The sequence below is a fragment of the Marmota monax genome, unplaced genomic scaffold (genome assembly GCF_021218885.2).
Source record: "Marmota monax isolate L192 unplaced genomic scaffold, Marmota_monax_Labrador192_F-V1.1 WCK01_AAM20220418_F8-fsc00132, whole genome shotgun sequence".
Classification (NCBI taxonomy): domain Eukaryota; kingdom Metazoa; phylum Chordata; class Mammalia; order Rodentia; family Sciuridae; genus Marmota; species Marmota monax.
In genome coordinates, this window is record NW_026695199.1 from 5,246,256 (window position 1) to 5,268,384 (window position 22,129).

At 33.5% G+C, this 22,129-nt stretch overlaps 1 protein-coding gene across 1 annotated transcript in view; it reads right to left on the bottom strand.

Annotated features, from left to right (window-relative positions):
• Positions 1-9,710: 9,710 nt before the first annotated feature.
• The window catches only part of LOC124082289 (UDP-glucuronosyltransferase 2B17), an 18,961-nt gene continuing 6,542 nt past the window's right edge, over positions 9,711-22,129 (bottom strand). The window contains exons 3-6 of the mRNA XM_046428750.2: positions 19,682-19,813; positions 17,755-17,842; positions 16,645-16,864; positions 9,711-10,193 (exon numbers count right to left, since the gene is read on the bottom strand). Coding sequence (XP_046284706.1) covers positions 9,914-10,193; positions 16,645-16,864; positions 17,755-17,842; positions 19,682-19,813 — 720 coding nt within the window. The 3' untranslated portion in view covers positions 9,711-9,913. The remainder of the gene's footprint in view (positions 10,194-16,644; positions 16,865-17,754; positions 17,843-19,681; positions 19,814-22,129) is intronic.

Below are 22,129 nucleotides of genomic sequence, written 5' to 3' on the forward strand. Positions count from 1 at the left end.
AGCATATGTAGATATTAGATCTAACCAAACATCTAGAAATATAGGAGAAAAAAGAAATCTAAACATACTTCATATTCACATGATTTGAATAAAATATTTAGTAAAAAAGATTAGTTTGATATTGGTTTAATAAACAAAGTTGTGTTTCTTAACAATCAGTATTAAGTATGTTACAAGGTTGAATTTTTGTTCTGTATGTATTAACTGGCTACATAGGGTTAACAAGATAAACCTTGAGATGATATCTAGTTTTGCTGATGTCATAGTATATCTTCCCCCAAACAGTTTTTGAAAATCTTCATATCAGCTTGATAACATGATATATACTGTTCCCTTCTATATGATAATTACATATCTATCCCATTTAAACAAAAATTAACCACTGAAACACTAATTAAAGAATGTAACTATGCATTTATGCAATTTCGACATGAGTTTAACTTAATGGTATTTGTTTTTTTTAATAAACCAAGAAATTATTTTATGATAAGAGAGCCATGAGGATTCTCTCCTATCTGCATTTATACACAAGGTATTTCTCACCTGGTCTATGAACCTAAAAATATCTTGGGGACTGCAACAAAAGAGGAATTTACCCAAATCTAAAACTAATAAAGGTGAACTCTGACAACTGACTTGATTTCCCAGCCTTAAGAGGAGATTAGAATTTTCATCTTATACTCCTAGCAAAAAGATTCAACAAGGCAAACTTACAAAGCCCTAGGTAGTCAATTTCAATTCTTTATGTACTGATGTAAATAACAATCCTGTAAATCCAAAGCAGTGAGACACATTTTGTCAAGAATAACATTATTTAGATTATCACTGATCATAAATGAGCTTAAGGATTGTAGGTACATTTTATTAAAATGGAATGTTATAGCACATCATCTCGTGCTGCTTTAACATGTAAATTTAACAGTTTCATGTGTCCACACTCAATGAATTTTCAATTCTAATTCCTTTCCAGATGTGAATATAACTACCAAATAAAACTGTCCATATTTGCTCCAGGCCTCCTGACTTTGTCCATAGAGAACTATATCCTGACTTCGCAGATACTTATTGGGCTCTCTAAAGATATTCCATCTACTGAAGTTGAATGCTTTCAGGTTTTGCTCTTAGAAATAATTGTGACTGTGACATTGATACCTAAACCATCACCAAAAATTCAAATTGTACACCAGAAAATTTATCAGATGGCCATTCCCATCCTCACTCCATCAATGGTGATTTGGACTGAAGACTAGAGATCTCAATTGACTTCCCTCACAAATGAGACACCAAACAACCAATGATTAAACTTTTTGTTTTGTTTTAATTGAATTTTTTTTCATTAAATATCTCACTGCTAACATCATTCAGCAAATATTCTCTGGTACCAGTCTCAACCTAGGACAGAGCTGGTTGAGAAAACAACAGCGAGGGATGAGATAAGTAAATCAATTTAGATTGTTCAGAGAAAGAAGTGATTTTTTCCCTCATTGACTACAAGGGAGTATTGATGTAGATTCTGTCCTTGAAAAAGTCTGGTAAGAATCTTTAGATCTCTTTTCTCTTCTAGATTCTGACTGTTTGAATCTCGGCTATTTTTTTGCAAAGTTCAGTTTTAGCTCGATTCCTGCAAATCAGTCTAACAAGAATTCTTAACCTTTTCTCTCTGGTAACCATGGATATTGTATCATTTTCCTTACCTTCTACCGTTCTACACGTGTTGTCTGAGCAGTGTTCTGTGTTCAGTGAGAACCTTGTTATGAGACTCTTAAAACATAAGAAATAAAATCAAGAATCAGTAAATGGGATAATATAAAACTAAAAAGTTTCTTCACTGCAAAGGAAACAAAAACATGAACAGAGAGCCTATGGAATGAGGAAAAATCTTTGCCACTTGTACCTGAGATAGAGCATTAATCTCCAGGACATATAAAGAACTCAAAAAATGGAACACCAAAAACACAACTAACCCAATCAATAAATTGGCAAAGGAACCGAACAGAAAGTTCATACAAAAAAAAATATGATCAGTCAACAAATATATGAAAAATATTCAACATCACTAGTAATTAGAGAATTGCAAATTAAAACTACAGTGAGATTTCATCTCATTCCAGCCAGAATGGCAATTATCAAGAATGCAAGTAATAAGAAATGTTGGGAAGGATGTGGGGAGAAAAGTACACTCATACAATGCTGGTGAAACTGCAAATTGGTACAATCAATATGGAAAGCATTATGGAGATTTCTCAGAAAACTTGGAATGGAACCACAATTTGACCTAGTTATCCCACTTCTCAGCATATACCCAAAGGACCTAAAATCAGCACACTATATTTATGAAGCCACATAAATGTTTATAATACCATAATACCTCAATTCACAATAGCTAATTATGAAACCAACCTATGTGCCCTTCAACAGATGAATGAATAAAGAAAATGTGGCACATATACACAATGGAATATTACACAGTCATAAAGAAGAATGGAATTATGTCATTTCCTGGTAAATGGATGAAACTGGAGACTATTCTGCTAAGTGAAATAAGCCAATCCCTCAAAAGCAAAGGTACGATATTCTCTCTGATATTCATTTGCAACTCACAATTGGTGGGGTTGCAGATGGGGGATGGAGAGGTGAGGTTTATTGGATTGCACAGGGTGAAGTTGGGGGAAAAGAGTGGGGAGGGAAATGGAAAAATAGTGGAATGAATCAGATATATCTTTCCTATGTGCTCCATGTTCAACCACAAGAATGGAAAATCATACTCGAGGTATGCCTAATATGTCAAAACAGATTCTAGTGTCATATATAACTAAAAAGAATAAATAAAATTTCTAAAAAGCAGAACAGTGTTACTTTGTTTTCATGAGAATCTCCTTGATCTCCAATGTTTGTTCTTACTAATATTTTTTCCATGGTCTCCACCATGCATATTCATTATAAATCCTTTTTGTTATTGTTGTATTCATTGACAAGCACAATGTCTCTCCTCTCTTGCATAACCCCATCACAATGATCCTTAGAACTGCTGAAATGGTCCTAAAATTTTTCTTCCTTACTGCTTTTACACTTGCTAAGATTGTCATGAAAACTTTTTACATAAGTGTAGTGAGGTGGATATTTAGGACACCTTGTATGTAGGTGATATTGCCATGAAATAATATGATAGTTTCTACTTTCATAATTAATTAAAATATATTCTTGTATTACAGTATGCTATAGGATCTTATTTCATCTTTATTTGTACTTGTTTGTAGTTCTGCTAGATCACTTGTGTTTATTTCAAGGAAATTATCTGGAAATTTTTAAAAAGCCAAATTTCACTGAATACTCTTTGCAGATCTTATGGGTTTTTGTTTTGTTTTGTTTTGTTTTTAGATTTTTTTAAGGGCCATTATGTGAAGACTTTTTAAAAATTGTGCTGGTTTTACTAAAAAAAAAAAACAAAAAAAACATTTATTACTAACCTGTTTTTGGTGCAAGATTCTGTTGTACAGAATACTACACAATAATATGATGGTGAGGATTATGTGATGCAATATGGTGCATTTCTTGGTCCTTTCTTTCTCTAAAAGTAAAATTAGGTACATTTCAGATGAATTTTTACTTACCCTTCTCTGTTCTCTAAAATTCCCTATAATTTAAATTTAATAATAATATAATAAATTCCATCTTAAATCCTTGCTATCCTTGGGAGTTTAAGAATTGCTGGAGTTTAGGATCCTGGCATTATGATTTAGAATTTCTATGAAATAGTTACAGATCTATTGATTCTCCATACAAATTTGTGTCTACATGTTTGATGAACATATTTCTTTACTTGTTTAGTTATGGCATGTTTGCCTTGAATTCACATTGTAAAACTGAGATTTAAGTAGATTTTGCTGCGTAGAACTGACCCTGACAGATGCTTGTTATCACCTTACTCTGTCTGCCAGATAAACATGCACACTGGTGGGAGAGCTCCACCAGGCTTTTCACCAGTAGAGATCTAGGTACACAATTCATTATCTCACTTTAATCTTTAAAGAAGTCCTGAAGAAAAAGAACATGCTTCCTGGAATTGTCTTCCTGGAATTATCCTAACAGGTGGTTTCTGATTCTTGCTATATTTATATTCTATACAAGAATAATTCTGCTTGTTCAATAAAGTATCTCCCAAAATATGAAATGGGGATCCAAAAATTATTGGAGATTTGTCAAAATTATTTTCTTATGTTTCTTATTGTTTTTATTTTCAATTTATTGTTTTATGTTTTCATCTGTGAAATGATGTCTACATACTCCCAAACCAATTAGTATATTTTGCTTACTAACCAGTGATTAAATTTTGTTTGAAAAAAAGGTTTAAAGGAAAATTGAAATAAAATAATATTTAGCTTATAGGCCCTATATTATCTATAGAGTATTGTCCAAAATTATAATTTTAGCTTGATGGCATCTGCTCATGATGAATACAGTGTTCCTGTGACTCATACGGTACATCAGATATTCTATGTGATTCAGAAGAACTTTAGTACTGTAGGCAATTTTATTCAATATTTAATCTCACTGATGCTCCGCTAGATCTTCCTACATCCAGGTTGTGCAAAATATTTTCTCATTATTTAATTAATTTATTTATTTAATTTGTGTATTACTTACATAATTGAGTAACAAATCTTTCTATTATTGACTAACCAGTGATAATGACAAGACATCCTCATTCTGTAACACTGTAGTAAAATTAAAAAGTTTATTATAAATATTGAAATATTATGAAAAAGGAAATTAGTTACTAATAATCTCCTTATTGTTCAAAATTTAAATTGATTTAATTTTTTTTTAAAGGCTGTAGATATAGCTCAGTGTCTCAACATTTCCTTAATATGCAGGAGGACCTGGTTCCGTCGTAGATAACAAACACATATAAATATGAGTGTTTTGTTATGTTTTGTTTTCTATTCATACAACTAAGTGTATATATAAGGCACATATTTAGAGAACTCTAATGCTATTATATACAGGTTTTCATCCTCCTAGAAAATAATAATATTACTTACCATTTGCCCTCATTTTCCAAATATATTTGCATAATGAATGACAGTGGAGTTGATTATTCTTTGATAAAATGAAAGTAATAACATGAAAGAAGTATAAGCTTTAACATCACTCTTCCATATTATGTATGTAATTAACTTTCAGTGTTTGTCTTATCAATAACTACTATAAATATTATGTACACCTTAATTATTTGTCTCTACATAATTTATCAATTTTATTGTAAAGTAAATGGCAAAATGCACTTTTATTTTTTCTCCTTTACTACAATTTGTAAAATTCTGATTTTCTCATAACAATTATGAAATTTGAGGAGATTGGTGTGATAGTACAATACATATATATAATATGTAATGACAATGCCTGTATCACCTCAGGCATTTATGAATTCTTCATATTGGGAACTTTCCAAAACCTTACATCTAGCTATATTAAAATATACAATAAATAAGATAATGTGTATTTTTCAGATTTTTGATACATTTTCCAAATATCTGATCCCTGTAAATTACAGAAATTTCTGGGAATCTAATAGCAAATGGTAAGGAAGCTCTTTGGAACAATTAGAATTCACATAGATCTGACAATCACCAATGTGGATGTGAAACTTGTTTCCAAAACTTCACTACCATAATAGCCTTTCTTATTGGTCATGATTAGTCTGCTAATCATCCTTTTTCTTTTCTTCTTTTACCTATTCTTTTAACTTTTATGTTGATACTGTCATTATCCCTTATTGTGAATGGAGAAATCATTTAGCCAAGGGTTGGACTTTGCAGAATATTCATTTCTCTGCTTGTGGAATGGAGAATTACCATTTTTGGTTCTAAACTTTGAATAAAATCAGATTTTCTGTCTACTAAGAAGAAAGTAACCAAAAGCATCCTTTGAAAGATCAAGTAATGATATAGTAGAAAATGCTTGCTTTCAAATTATGTCATGAAGATATGATATTCATTAAGTATACATTAAATTCTTTGATTCTTTTAAAGAATACGCTTATAGATCTGTTTATAATTATAAATCAGGACAGCCTACTAATACAAGAGGTACAAATTAATAGGTACTCATTAAAAACACACAATTTGTACTCCTTGACGCGTGCAACATACATTTTTCTACTGTTCTGTCAGGCAGCTGTGGTATGGAGACTCAGACTCGTGTCCTCTCGGGAAGTATTCCTCAGAACACCAGTACCATTGGGGTAGACAGGAAACAATTCTGGCCTTTCCTTATTATAACAATTTTCACACAATTTCTCTTTCTTGCTCACTAACTTTCAATGCAGAATGAAAGGGTGTTTGGGGCAGAGTCTGTACTACATTGTTTTTCTGCATATTCAGCACTTTCCTGTGGGTCATGTTAGTCCCTTCTCAATATTCTTTCAGAGAATGACTGCTATTTTCTTATGTGTTAAGTAAAGAAAATCTTCATTTAATTGACCCTATCCTCAAAAGTCCCATCAAAAGTCCCTATTCTTCTGTAACAAAAATGAAATTCACTTCACTTCCTTGTGATAGTATAGACATGCAAGAAGTCCAACTTATAGGTATCTTTGCTCCATGTCAGGTAATTCTGTCACTGTGAGTGAGTCATTTTGAGCAAGAAAGAGAAAATCATACCTGATGAAGATGTAAGAAAGATAGAAACAACCAAATGGGAACAGGTTTACTTTGGGCAGAGGTTTGGCTGGTCTGCAGTGGAGTCCTCCAACAAAATGAACATTTGGTAGGGTTGGGAAAGAAAACTCTGAATCCTAGTAGGTGTGAATGAGTCAGATATCTGCTTTGGCCACAGTTTCTGATAATGTAGTGGGTCAAACTGAACAGGAAAAGGAAGATTAAAGCTGTAGTCCTACAGCTATTGGGAAATTGTCATGTAAATACACATATGCCTGGTGTCTGAAAGGACTTTCAATAATGAAGGCAAATCTATTTAAAAGTGCATGTAGTTTAATAAACCTATGTATTTATTTACTATGTGTGCATGTAAAATATGTATATAAGTCTGTTTTTTACATATATGTTGCTTATATTTACATATCTGTAAATTGTGTCATATAAAAATATATATGACACAATGTGAGAAAATGTGGGGAACACACTATGTGTAATCATTTCTTCATTCCAAATCTTAAATATCCTCATAGTAAGCTAGCTGGTATAGAGGTAACCATGTATTTGTTTATCCTCTAAATCTGGAATGATAATAGACACAAATGTAAACAAATATTTTGAGTTATAAATTCATTCAATGTATGAGACTAATGGAAAGAACTTTCCAGCATTCTTCCCTCTCTTTTGTACAATTCAGAGGAAGAACTCTGATCCTTGTTTCTGCAAGTGAACTGAAAGGAGTTTGAGTATGATTTTTGCTCTTTATATCTTCTACTGCTTTGTGTTCATGTTAGGAGCTTGCAAATATTTACTATAAAAATAATATAAAGGAAGAGATGTAAGTAGTTAAAAATATATACTAAAAATCCTTTCACTCATTTTTTTTTACTTTACAATTTAAAACACAAGACTAATAATTTGCATTTCTATGCTTTAACATTATATGCCTTAAAGAGAATGAATTGCACACCCTTAGTAAAGAAATATGGAAGTGCTAGAACCACAATTATAGGCCTCCTAGTCTGGGACTAAAACATTTTCACCCAAATAAGAAGGAATTCATTAGGAAAATGACAAAATTATTTCTAAATTAAGAATCTAAGTGAACTAAAGGGAAACAATTTTCTAGGTGCTACATAGACATTTGTATTAGAGAAAGATGTGCATAAGTCCTCAATCTTTGTGCTTATATTCATCAAGACATTTCCTGAAGTTTGAAATTAGTTTTCAAAAATAAAGAAAGTGAACATTGCAATAGTAAACTGTATTCAGTTGCCTAGAGAAGTCCTTAGAGTTCCATGTGTTGGATATATGCTTTCCTGCTGTGTATTATACAAGTGATGGCCAAAGCTTTATGACACTTCAATGTACATTTTTCTTCAGGACTTTGAGTGTATTAAGTGATAGTTTTAAAAATAATTCTTCTCATTAGGAAACAGACATTTGGAAATGATGGGAACACAAAGTTGAGAGAAAAATTCTCTAAAATGGGCTCACTGTGCTGACCCCCAACATGTTTTATTTTCCAAGAAGCAATTGACCTGCAGCCCTGCCTGGACTAAGTGGACAGGATATATCACATTCCTCAGCAAATTACCTGTTAACTGCAGGAAAAATGCAGACTCAAGATAATGTTAATGGAAGGAACCCAAGAGACACTTGTCTTAAGATCCTGAAACACTGGAAGATAACAATAGTTCTTCCTAAATGTAAAATATGTAAGAATGTGTGGTTAAGAATAAAATTAGGGGCTGGGCACAATGCTGCACACCTATAATCCCAGGGATTCAGAAGTCAGAGACAGAAGGATCATGAGTTCAAAATCAGGCTTCGCAGTTTAGCAAGGGCGTAAGTAACTCAGTGAGACCCTGCCTTGTAAATAAAATACAAAATAGGTCTAGGGATATGGACTCAGTGGTCAAGTGCATTGAGTTCAGTCCCAGGTTCTAAAATAACAACAAAATCCAATTGTAACCACTGAGCATGGGCCAAAGTGACCCAGAGTTGCCATGACAGTCAGTACTTCAAAGTCTGATGTCACCCTGTTCTCAGTCAAAATCCAAAGGTGGACCTGGGCAGAACTTACTGGAAACTTCTCTGAGATTCCCAATGAAACCCAAGTGCAGGAGAGGCATGTCTTCCTTCTCCTCTCTGAGAGGAACAATTCTCTCCTTTGAGAGTGTCCCCTTTCCCTTTTGCTATATCCCTTCAGTAAACTCATTCCTGTTACTCTGAGTGACATGTCTGAAATTTTTCTGAACTGATCACAAGACTCGGGGTTTGAAGGGGGTCTTCACATTGCCTCAGTATCTCAGAAGTTCCCAGTTCTGTTAACACTATGACTTCAAAATTTTGTAAGAATTTTGGAAGCCGTATATGAATTATGGGTTTGTTTGAGCCAACATAAGGCTGGGAAGCTGCTTTCCTGGGAAATCCTGTGTGAAATTCCCAAACCCCTGATCATGCTGGTTCTCTGCCTTAGCTCAAGAGTCCTAATCAAACAACAGCTCTCCAGAGTTGGGCAGAGATTGCTGTGACCTGCTAAGCATAAAACAACCTGTTTACCAGAGGATCCCCTGCTACACTGAAATCTTACACCTACGCAACCCCTTTTGTATGTACTGCTATAAATAAAGCAAACGCAGGCTATTTCTTTGTTAGAGTCAGATCCTTCTGCTCTGTTCAATCAAAAATCAAAAAATTGATATTTTATATATTCACCGAAAGAGGGAGTGAAAATGAGGACATCTAGGTGAACATTTTTAAAGGGCTAAGAGCATAAATGAGTGAGCTCATGAAACCAAATATTTTCCACATACTCCCATTTGATAAGAAAAAGCAGGTAGGCATCACTACATTTCTAAAGCCACTGACAAATGACTTTGTTTCCTTCATCTTTCAGGAAAGAGGGATGCTGGGGCTCAATGTACAATGAAAGGTAAGCATCACTTCCAGTTTCCTGGAAAATCAATGGAAAGGCAAATCCCAACACTCTAATTAGTGAACTGTATCTTCAAAGAGGTGAAAGCTACAAAACAGAAACAAATGGCAATATAAACGCATATGATTTAATTTTATTTTCTCAAATAACTTTTCCTTGAACTGAAATATTTCTGTCTCTTACACAGGGAGTGAATTTCATGAAGATAAAATTTGACTTGACAAAGTGATTTGTGAAAAGTTGTTAGGATAGGTGGGAACCTGGCCATATAACCTCCTCTAATGGGAGCAACGGGAGGAGCCAGGCCTACATAAAATCACTCCCTTTTTTTCTTCTTTCCAGTTTTAAAAAACATCTGGAAACAAAACAGAGAGCATTTAGTGATGATGAACATCACAGTTGCCACACAGACCAGCAGGAACCCAAGCACATCCAAAGAGTAGTACTGGAACCACGAGAGGTCATGGGCAGCAACCCGGAGGTGTTTAGCTCCTTTGTGGCGCATGACAAACTCAATCCAGAAGACAGCTCGGTCCAGAGGCTTCACTGGCTGATCATGCTGAATTCGTGATAACTTCATAGCATTCTCTTTATATCTAAAGGTGAAACATAAAATGATCAACATTGAAAATAAGTTAATCTGTCTAAGCACATCAAGTCAATGAAAGTTTTTCACAAGTGCCATATGGATGATTTAAAATAATTATCAGAGACTTGCCCTGCATATGATTTGTTTTTTTCTTTTGTCACCATCTAATGTCTGATTTTAACTTATGTTCTGATGTATAAATATTTCAAATGTGCCCATGGCATTTCAAGAAAGTGAGTCAAATTCATTCCATCTGAGGAAATATTCATGAACCATTCTGAGTCCAATAAGTGAGAGAGAAAGCACATAATTTGTAAAAGATCACCTTGAAGCTTTTAAAGAGGAATCATATCATGGTGTGCAGTGCTTCCTAACTATTCTCTCTGTTTTTCCTCTTCTTTTTTACCCTTTACTATATTTTCCACTCAGTAACCAGTTTGGGATTATTAAAATATACACATCTAATTATGAAGCTATCCTGCTCAAAATCTTCATATGACTTCTCATCATAAGTAGAATAAAATTGAAGTCTATTCTTGTACTAGTAGATTCTGATAGGTTAGACACTGGCCATGATTTCTGATATCATTTTTTTCTCACTCATTCTATTTAGGCATATGAGTACTTTTAGTTTTATTTTTATTGACTTTTTTTTAGTTATATGTAACAATAGAAATAGCCTGTGTTTGCTTTAGTTATAGCAGTACAGACAAAAGGGTTTCAGTAGGTGTAAGATTACAGTGTAGCAGGGATCATCTGGTAAACAGGTAGTTTTATGCTTAGTAGGAAAAGCAAGAAATATAACTTGCTCTAACTCAGCCCCTAGCACTCCTGTCTTCCCATACCCTCCCTTTGCTTCACTCTCTCTACTCTACTGATCTTTCTGAAATTTATTTATACTTTTTTTAATTAGCATTTTTTTGCATATAATTGATATTGGGATTCACTGTCATATATCCACAAATGTACACATAAAGTTTAGCCAGATTTTTTCCACTCTTCTTCCCTTTTCCTGTTCCTGCTTATTCCTCCTCAATATTCTTTGTTCACGCTATTGATCTTTCCTCTCTTTTGATAAAATTCTCTCTTCTTTTTTCCCTTTCTCCCCAGATGCACCCCATTATTTTGTATTAACTTGCACATATGAGAGAAAATTTTGACCTTTGGCTTTTTGAGACAGGCTTGTTTCACTTGGCATGATAGTCTCCAGTTCTACATATCTACTGGCAAGTGCTATAATTTCATCTTTTATGACCAATACTCCATTATGTGTATACACTACAATTTCTTTATCCATTCATCTGTTGAAGGGCACCTACATTGGTTTCATAGCTTGGCTACAGTGAACTGTGCTACTATAAATATCAATGTAGTTGAATTCCTAGAGTATACTGATTTCAGATCTTTTGAATATATACTGAGAAGTGGGATAAGTGAATCATATTGTGGGTCCTTTCCTAGTTTTCAGTGTTTTAGGCACATGTGTGTTTTTCCTGTTCCCCAGTGTCACCAATGTGTTCTCCCTTGACACCTTCCTACTTTATAATCTCATCTTGCTTTTCCTTGAGCATCCTTTCATACATTACCCCCAGTCTTGCTTCTTTCTCATGGCTAAGGTCATGGCTATCATGTCACTCCTCAGAGGTACTTTTCTTGGCCATATTAGCATAGCAGTCATAGGCATTTCTTCTATTATTTTATGTTGTTTTAAATGTATGTCTTGATAACATAAAATACATTACATTTTCTAAAATATGCCCCCAATAGTACAATAAAAACACACCATATCCTAAGTGATCACCTGGAAGTATCAAATTAACTTGCAGGGATGGTGAAGTAAGGATACCTATGTACCCACTATTGGATCATATTATAGGATTTGCAGGTCATATGTAATGCCAATTAGAAGATCCTTAAGAATCAACTAGAAGACTTAAATCTCATAATGAAATACAAACTCAGGAAAGTAACAGTATACAAATCACCACACAAAACACAATAGCTTTTTAAATATACAAATAAAAAACTCAGTGAGAATGAAATCAGAAAATCATTTTTCAACAATACCTTCAAAGAAAAATCAGTAGGAATAAATGTAATCAAGGAAGTGTAAGTTTTGTACAATACAATTTATAGAATATTGAAGAAAGAAGATACTAGGAGATGGAAAGTCATGAATCAGCAGAAAGAATACTGTTGAAATAGCCATCTGGCTGAAGCCAATCTACAGATTTAATAAAATCCCTGTCAAAATACCAATGGAATTCTTCACAGAACTAAAATAAAAATCATAAAATTTATATGGAAGCCCCAAAGACCCCAAATATCCAAAGCAATTCTGAACAAAAGGAGAAATGCTGGAATTATCACATTTCCAATTTTAAAATAGACTACAGAGCCACAATAACAAAAATAAAATAGTGTGGGATAAAAAGAGTCACAAAACAGTGAAATATAATAAAAGCCCAAGAAATAAACCCAGACAGCTATAGCCATCTGATTCTTGAGAAAGGTGTCCCAAATACACATTGGAGAAAAGAAAGCCTTTTCTAAAAATGGTGCTGGTAAAACTGTGAGCCATATGTAGAAGACTGCAGCTTAATCCCTAACTCTGACCCTGTACAAGAATGAACACAAAATGGATCAATGACCTGTGTATAAGATCTGAAACTTTGAACCAACAAGAAGAAACACTTCAAGATATAGGCACAGGCAATGACTTCCTGAACAGGACTCCTATATTTCTGAAACTTATAGGAAGTATCAAAAAATGTGACTCACCAAATTAAAATGCTTCTGCATAGTAAAGAAAACAACCACCACAGTGAAGAGGCAGCCTATAGAATAGGATAAAAACTTTGCCCTCTCCTCTTCTGACAGGATTAATATTCAAACTACATAAGGAATTCTAAAGGCTTAATACCAAAATATTCTCCAAATAAACCAGTCAATAAATTGGCCAATGAACTGAACAGACATGTTATGATTTGAATATAAGATATCCCCCCACATAGCTCATATGATACTGCAGAAATGTTCAGAGGTGAAATAATTAGATGATAAGATTTACAGCCTCATCAGCAGTTTAATTCATTTGAATGGAAGTGAATGCATTCCTGGTGGTAACTATTCCTAGGGTGTGGCTGGAATAAGGAGATTACTGGGGGTGTAAAGTTGGGCATTATATTTGTCCCTGGATCCTTATCACTCTCTCTCTCTCTCTCTGATTCCTGGTTCCCATGAGCTGAGTAGCTTTCCTCTGTGGTGATGTTCTGCTGTGATTTTCTACCTCATCTTAGGCCCAGAGCAATCAAATTGGCTGATTGTGAACTGAACCTCTAAAATTATGATCTAAAATAAAATTTTCTTTCTGTAATTTAAACTATTCCTGTCAGGTATTTTGGCCACAGGGGGAAAAATCTGACTATAACCCAATATATTTAAAAACGTTCAAGATTTCAACATTTTAGCCAACAAGAAAATGCAAATTAAAACTATGCTGAGATTCCATCTCAGCCCAGTCAGAATGACTATCATCAGGAATCCAAATAAAATAATTGTTGGCAAAGATGCAGGGAAAAGGGAATACTTATATACTGTTGGTGGAAATTGGAAGTAGTGCAGCTAACATAGAAATTAGGGTGAAATTCCCTCAAAAAATTAAACATAGAACTACCAATTAATGAAGATATACCACTGCTGGGTATATACCAAAAGGAATTAAAGTTATCATACTATAGAGATACCTGCATATTTCACTCTTCATTTCACTCTTCATATTTCACTCTACAATCTACAGTGGCCAAATTATAGAACCAGCCCAGGTTTCCATCAACAGATGAATGGATAAAGAAAATGTGATATCACACACACACACACACATACACACACCACACACACACACACACGAGAGAGAGAGAGAGCGAGAGAGAGAGAGAGCGAGAGAGAGAGAGAGAGAGTATTTTTGAACCATAAAGAAGGAAATATGTCATTTGTAGGAAAATAGATGGAAGTATACATTTCAGTAGTAAGTGAAATAAGCAAAAAAATCAGAAATACAAATATTTCATGTTTCCCCACACATGTGGAATCTGGCAGGGTAGGTGATATAAAAGTAACAGGAAGACTATTATACAAGAGGAAAGGGATCAGGGGAGAAGGAGGAGAGATTGTTAGGGAAATGAAAGTCTTTTAGGACATAATGTAAAACTGATATATTCATATTTAAGTCTGATGTTTTAATCTGTATTCGCTTTTTCACTTATACATTGTTTTATGTCTCTTTTCCCATTCTTTCTTAATTTCTCTCAGAGTATTTTTATTATTCATTGTGTTATGATTTTTTTATTGGAAATGTAGTTTTGAACTTGTCCTTTAAGTGATACCTTCCTTAAACAATAATACTAGCATTAGGTGAAATGAGAGTTGAGTTGAAGACAGTCATTCTACTTGAAACTATATGTACTCCATATAATTTCCTTTTGCAGTATGGAAAAGTTTAATTATTGAAGTTTTGTTTTATCAAATATCATGAAAAAAGTTTTATTGTGCTTCTAATATTACCACAAAGTTAAAAAAATCAACCATATGGAATGTTTGGAAAATATTTGCAAACCATATACCTGATGAGACTTATATCCATAAAATATGGAGAAATATTAAAAATCAATAATTAAAATATAAATAACCTGATTAAAAGTGAGCAAAAGGTTGAAACTAACATTTCTCTCATGAAGATAAGTGAATGACCAAAAAGCACATAAAATGATGCTCTTTAGCTATCATGTAATGCAAGTCAAGACCACAGTGAGCTACAATCCTTTTTACTAGGATAGCTACAATAAAAGAAACAGGTGATAATAAATGCTAAAAATAATATGGAAAAATTGGAATTCTCTTATATTGCTTGTATGCTGCAAAAATTTTTGCAACTACTTTGAAAAATAGTTTGGCAGATGTTAATACATATAAAATTATCATATGACCTAACAGTTCTAAAACTAGAAATTACCAGAAGACGTGAATACTTATGTTCATAAAAATTATACACAATGTTCATAATAATCAAAATTGAAAACAGAAACCTTTATAAACTGATGAATTGATAAATTACTTTGAATATTTCCAACCACACAATGTTATTCAACAATAAAAAACAATAAAGGCTGACCCTTGGCAAAGTATGATGAAACTAACAATACGAGTGAATGAAACCATTGAAAAAGACAATAATTTTTATTATCTTTTTATGTGAAATATTCAGAATAGGATGATCTATAGAGATAAAAAATAAATGGAGTTTGCCTAGTCTAGGAGGCAATAAGAAATGACTTCAATGCATTGTCACATTTCTCTGTTGTGATAAAATTTACAAAAATTATAGTATTTAAGAGTTTTATAACTATGGAAATATCAAATGTATTTGAATTTTAATTCACACTTTTTAATTCAGATATAAATGGTATATTGTATGTTACATATCATTAGAATCTGTGAAAATATTAATACTGATGAAATAATTTTTGAGTAAAATAATTTATGGTTGCAGAAATTTTAAGTATGGATTTAAGATACTGTCATATCTCTATAAGTTTATCATTCTTTTCTTGTGTCGATCCTGTCATATTTAAAAATTAAATCCTCATTGCAAATGTCTCTATATGGTAAACATTTTGTGTATGTATAGAAATGGTGCAGTAATCATTTACCTATGTAATTTATAAGATCAATGCAACTTTGAAATACTTATGATATTTGAAGTTTTATATAACTATGAAATAGTAATGGTTAAACTGGTTGAAAATAGATTTAATATGGATTGAATCTTACGATTCTATCAAAATTACCCTCCTCCACAGCCACATCAATGTTTACAACAGCACAATTCCCAATAGCACAACCATGGAACCAACCTAGATGCCCTTCAATAGATGAAAGGATAAAAATAATGTGTCATATATACACAATGAAACATTACTCTGCAATAAAAGAGAATAAAATCATGACATTTGCAGGTAAATTGATGGAGTTAGAGAAGATAATGCTAAGGGAAGTTTGCCAATCCCAAAAAACCAAATGCTGAATGTTTTCTTTGATATAAGTCTGCTGATTCATAGTGTGATAGGGAGAGGAAGCATGGCAGGAATAGAGGAACTCTAGATAGGGCAGAGGTTGGAGGAACATGGGGTTATTCATGATGGTGGAATGTGATGATCATTATTATCCAAAGTACAGGTATGAAGACATGAATTGGTGTGAATACACTATGTACACAACCAGAGATATAAAAAGTTGTGCTTTATATGTGTAATAAGAATTGTAATGAATTCCACTGTCATATAAAAATAAATTAATTAATTAAAAAATTACCCTCCTCAAAATGGGCTAAAATTTATACTCATTGATGAAAAGATAATCCTTCTATGAATACTACCCAATGTCAAAGTTGTTATACTCACAAAGGGTCATTAATGACCATCCTCAAGGCCTTGAGAAGATCTGCACTTGTCAGTGTTCTGTATTCCAACCTAATAGCTGCTCCCTTGGCCTTCACATGAGCAATGTTGTCAGCTTGATCCCCAAACAAAGGAATGCCCACCATAGGGATCCCATGGTAAATCCCCTCATAGACACCATTGGCTCCACCATGAGTTATAAAAGCTTTGGTTTTTGGATGACCTAGAATTGATTTAATGTCAGAAAAATTATTAATGTAAATCTTAGAAAGAACATGAGACATGTGTATTAGAAGACATTAAAGGGATCAGTGTGTATTTTAGATGACAAATTATTATAAACATGACCCTGCATTAATTATTGTTTTCATATGTCAAAGGAACAAGCACCTTAGTCCACTAGAGTGCTAACCAAAAACTACATGAAAGAGAGAGTACATGACTTGAGACTTGAATATTGAATACAACATTAATAAGTAGAAAAAATACAATATTTTTTAGTAAAAGAATCAACATGCACTTTTGGAAAATAAGGTCATGAAGGACATGTTAGCATATTATCTCATTAAAAAACTGAAGTGGCTAAGTTTGCTATGCAGCATGTCCAAAGCAGCAGAGAATAGAATGGTGATGGTACTGAATTCAGAGAAAAGACAGACTACACTTCATTATAAAATGTGTTTGCACTTCATATTAAAGATTGTGCATCAATTTCTGGAGAAAATAAAGAGTCAATGTCCATAAAAAAAAAATCCTAGCTGCCATTTTGAAAGGTATTTGAAATACACCTGCAGGAGAAGAAAGAATAAGTGAAAGACATACAACAACACAGAGAGACAATCCACGAACTGAGTTGAAAATTCTTGCAGAGGTAATTGCACCAGAAATAAAGATAACTTGGATTCTGTATATAATGACGGTGTATATTAAAATTGCAGCTTTTTGCTTTGTTTTTTCAAACCATCCCTGGGCCTGGAAAATAATTAAAAAGAAGTTGAACATTGTTTATGATTTTTTTTTAAGTAACAAGTATTGAATAAAATGTTTCCTGTTGAATTGTAAGCATCCAGATTGATGGTACTCATGCTTTTAGGAATTATCTCAGAGTCTTACCAAGAAGGTCATTCTGGGGGATCCAGTTGTATGTTCGAGTGTTGGGTCCTAATTTATCTGGCTTCTTGCCTTGATATCTCCAGATGACCTGTTTGGTAAAGAATGTACTTTATTCTATGATTTAAAGATTAATGTTATATCATGTTTGCATTCTAAAAATTTAAGAGATCATCTAGTTCAACATTTAACACATAAGGAAATAAGTACAATTTTAAGTAACGAGAATTATGAAAATACAAACTAAAACACCATAATTATATTGTTTTATGCATTTTAATCCTAGATTTCATTTTCCAAATTAATATCATTACATTTATTTCTTGTGAGTAACATAGATTAGACAGGACATGTATTGTTTAAGATGCTTATTTCAGTTTGCATTGTTTTTTATACATAAAAGCAAACCAATGCAGTCAGCTACTGTTAGAAATAAATTAATACTAACTAGGAATTACAGGTAACTTATATTTGACATCAATTTATTAATCACTACCTATAAGAAACCTTTTACTTGTACTTATGGACCTTAACCCACACTTCTATCAATATTGGTGAATTTGGAAATTCTTTAAGTTTTAAAAGGGAGAACCCATTTGCTACTTACAAATAATTACATGGATATTGAAATAAAGTTCAAAATTGTGAGGTTGCTAAATGTTTTAAAACTGTGTAATCATTTAATGATGCAGTACAAATCTTGTTAGTAGTATTATATATATCCAAGATGTTTTTATGTCCAGGAACAAAATAAGGAGCTGACTCTGGAAATTAAAAGCAATCTTTATGAACTAGAGTATAATTTCTAAGTATAATTTCATATGTTCTATATGCAATGGGAGCAGCAAAGTAAATTTAGGTCTACAGAAGGAAAAATAATTGGGTGATTAGGAGAAGCCTATATCAGATAGGAAACTACAGAGCAGATGGAAAACACTCAAAGACCACAAGAGTGGTTATCTTAGAAATTGTGGTATTAAAGCATTTATGGAGGTGGGAACTTTTGAATTTCACCGCATGCCAGTCTTGCTTCTGCTTGACTCTTCCTTATACTCTCTGCTTTCTTCTTAAAAGGTATTAGTCTGATGTTTTAGAAGAAAAAGTCCTTTGGGGTACATTTCATAATGCACAGGGTCCATTTCAAAGCAGAAATAATCTCTAAACTTTCTCTAATTTTCAGACATTGTCAGGATCCTGTCCACTAGTGCAAGCTGTTTTTTTCTTTTTCTACAAATGCATGTGACTGAGTGGAAATTTGGCCCAATGATTTGCATAGCCTTTCTCTTCAAAAATCCAGGAGTAGTTTATTAAATAAATTTAAAGTTTTTTTAATGGGGAGGGGATGTATTTTGGACTTACAGTTTCAGAAGTTCAGTCTGTATTGGCACACTCCATTGTTCTGAGCCAAAGATAAAGTAGAATATCATGGAAAGAATCCTATACTTAAGTGAGGGTAAGCAAGGAATAAGGGAATGCCTGGGGTATCTAAAATCATGATAAAAATCAGCCTTCTTCAATACCTGCTTAGCATTATTGTGGTGGTCAAGTTATGAGTTAACTCTGTATAGCTTTCTGATAACATTGGCGGTGTATATGGTGCCCTCAGGGATCCTGCAAGGAAAAGGAAGAAGTAGCAGGGACGAATGTGGTACCTGTGTAAATAAATGCCTGTGATACCCTTACAATTAAATTTCACAATGGACCTGTAAAATATATTTTTTATGATCACAATGTTAATATTAACATGAATTCAACACTCTCTACTGTTTAGAATTACCACACATATTTTTGTTTAAAACATGATTTCTGAGATCAACTAGAGATATCACAATAGGTTATGTTTCACAAAGGATGCTTCAATAAGCAAACCCTTTATAAAGTTTAACAGACTTTTTACATATTTGGCCACTAAGAGGGCACTTTTTCTTACCTTTTGTGGAATCTGTGCAAGGGCAAATGCAATTATATTGGCTTTCTCTTCTGGCATGTTAGAAACCATCGACCCCAGAGAAAACACCACAATACCATTTTCTCCAGAACTCTGTACAAATTCTTCCATTTCCTGTGAATAAAACATTTGTTCCATCAAAAAAGATGAAGAGGGAGGGCATACAAGATGTCAGATTAGAGGAAGGATGCCTTTCTAGTTTCTCCAAGGATCAAAATATAAGCAGTGAGAATACTGCTTCTTAGTGAGGTGGGTGAAAGAAGGATTTCACTAAAATTCAATACTGAACAGTCAGAGTGTCTCAGAGACTCAGAAGTTTGGGTTTATTAAACAAACAAGATTACATTGAAACCAAACTGTGGAAGCAGCCAAATCAGTAATAATGGTGCTGTCTACCACAGAGAAATGAAAAATGAAGGGAGAAACACAGTGGATATTTGATATGAAAAAAAACCTGAGATCAGAGAAGCAACATGAACTTAGCTGATCCAGAGGCTCCACTGAGCACTTGTGATTGAAAAGTGCTGTTTATTTACTGCCTGGGGACAGATAAGGTGGATTCATCTTGAGGTGGCCTTTCTCCAGTGTCTGTTACCAGAAAGAGGAGATCTGAGCAAACACTGTTAGAATGCTTACTGTGTGGCCTAGAGTGTACCTAGCTAAATGGGAGTGAAACAGGTCTAGATAAGATTTTACCCCAGGGGATTCAAGTCAGAAAAGCAAAGGGGCAGCACAACTTGCTTTTCCTTTGAGCTGGTGGCTCTTGTGACCAGCTGAAGTGAGTGAGAATCTGAACAAGGAACTTATCAAAATGTTCAGGGACTGAGCCCAGGAAAGATGTGCAGGTGAACAGCAGAATGTGTGGAAGATCAGCTCCCCTGTGAAATGAGTAGAATTCTTAGGAGGCTTCTGAGATTCAGACTCCCTACAGAGATAAGCAACTGCTGGGCCCTAGGTGTGTGTCCATCCAATTTCTTCAGAGTATACACCAAACAAAACCCCTGAGGTCTGATTAGACCTAAGTTTCCTCCATCAGAACTCATCTCATAGAACACTGCAGCAACCCCACCTCAGGAGTACATAGATCTAGTCTGTGCACACAAAGCTCCAACTGACACTTCTTCCCATTCCAACCTATGTCATACTGGTAAGAAGGGAAGCTGAGAATTATTTCCAACACCTTCATTCTTAGGCCATTCCAAGTGGTAGCTCAGAGAGAAACACAAAAAGAGGAAGGTGATAACAAAATCCAATCTTTGGGGTCTAATGAAGAGTTGGGGGAGAAGGGGTGAAGAAGCTGCCCAGTCCTTTCAGCAACTAGTTATTTGTGCTGATAAAAGATATCACAGCTATCATGTCTGGGTTTGCAGAATAAATAGTTTCAATTTCCATCACTGACCGTGTCTGTAGTTGGATAACAAAGACATCATGTGATTTATGTGATAGTCATTAGGTTCAATCCAATAAAATAACTTGTCAATGTAGTTGGAATACTATATATGAAAGCTTTATAAAAACTAAAAAGTTATAAACTTCCAAAGCATTATTTATTATACAGACAGTGGTTAAAAAATTGTTGAAGTTTATGATTAACTAACTGTCCAAAAAAAAAAAAAAAAAAAATATATATATATATATATATATATATATATATATATATATATATGCAAGCAGCCAGGAGCAATAGCACACGACTGTAATTCCAGCAGCTCCAGAGGCTGAGGCAGAAGGATCTGGGAGATTGGATCTGGGGTTCAAAGCCAGCCTCATCAATTTAGCAAATCCCTAAGCAACTCAGTGAGATCCCATCTCTAAATAAAAACACAGAAAAAGGCTTAGGATGTGCTCAGTAGTTAAGTACCCTTGGGTTCAATCCCCAGTACTCCCCTCAAAAAAATATATGTAAAGGACAGCTAGTAGTAGATACTGGTGATTTTAAAATTTCATCATCATGGGAAGATAGCTCTTCATTCTCTTTGTAAATGGGATTTGGTGATAGCAAGGAAGCTGAAAAATATTGATCTATCTATAAATACATTTTGATTAAAATTTCAGTCCTTTGTTCATAGAAAAATTACCACACTTGGGTTTTTCTCTACATTTCTTACTATTAACATAGTAGAAATACCAATAACAATAATCAAAATAATGAGAAGGTATTAATGATAGAGAAAGAGATAAAAATGAGTGACTAAGTGACAGAGAAAAATAATAAAAGACTGACAATTTGGATTTGAGCTTTCTTATTCAAACACTGCTCTATAAAGTCTGTTCTTAAACACTTCAAATAAGTTGTTAATTTTGGATATTGTATTTTCGGTTTTTGAATGTTCATGATTATGAAAAAGCAAATTATAATCACCCCCATTTAATTCTACACAGTAAACTCACAGGGAAATCTTATTCAATAAAGAAAAAAATGGATTTGTT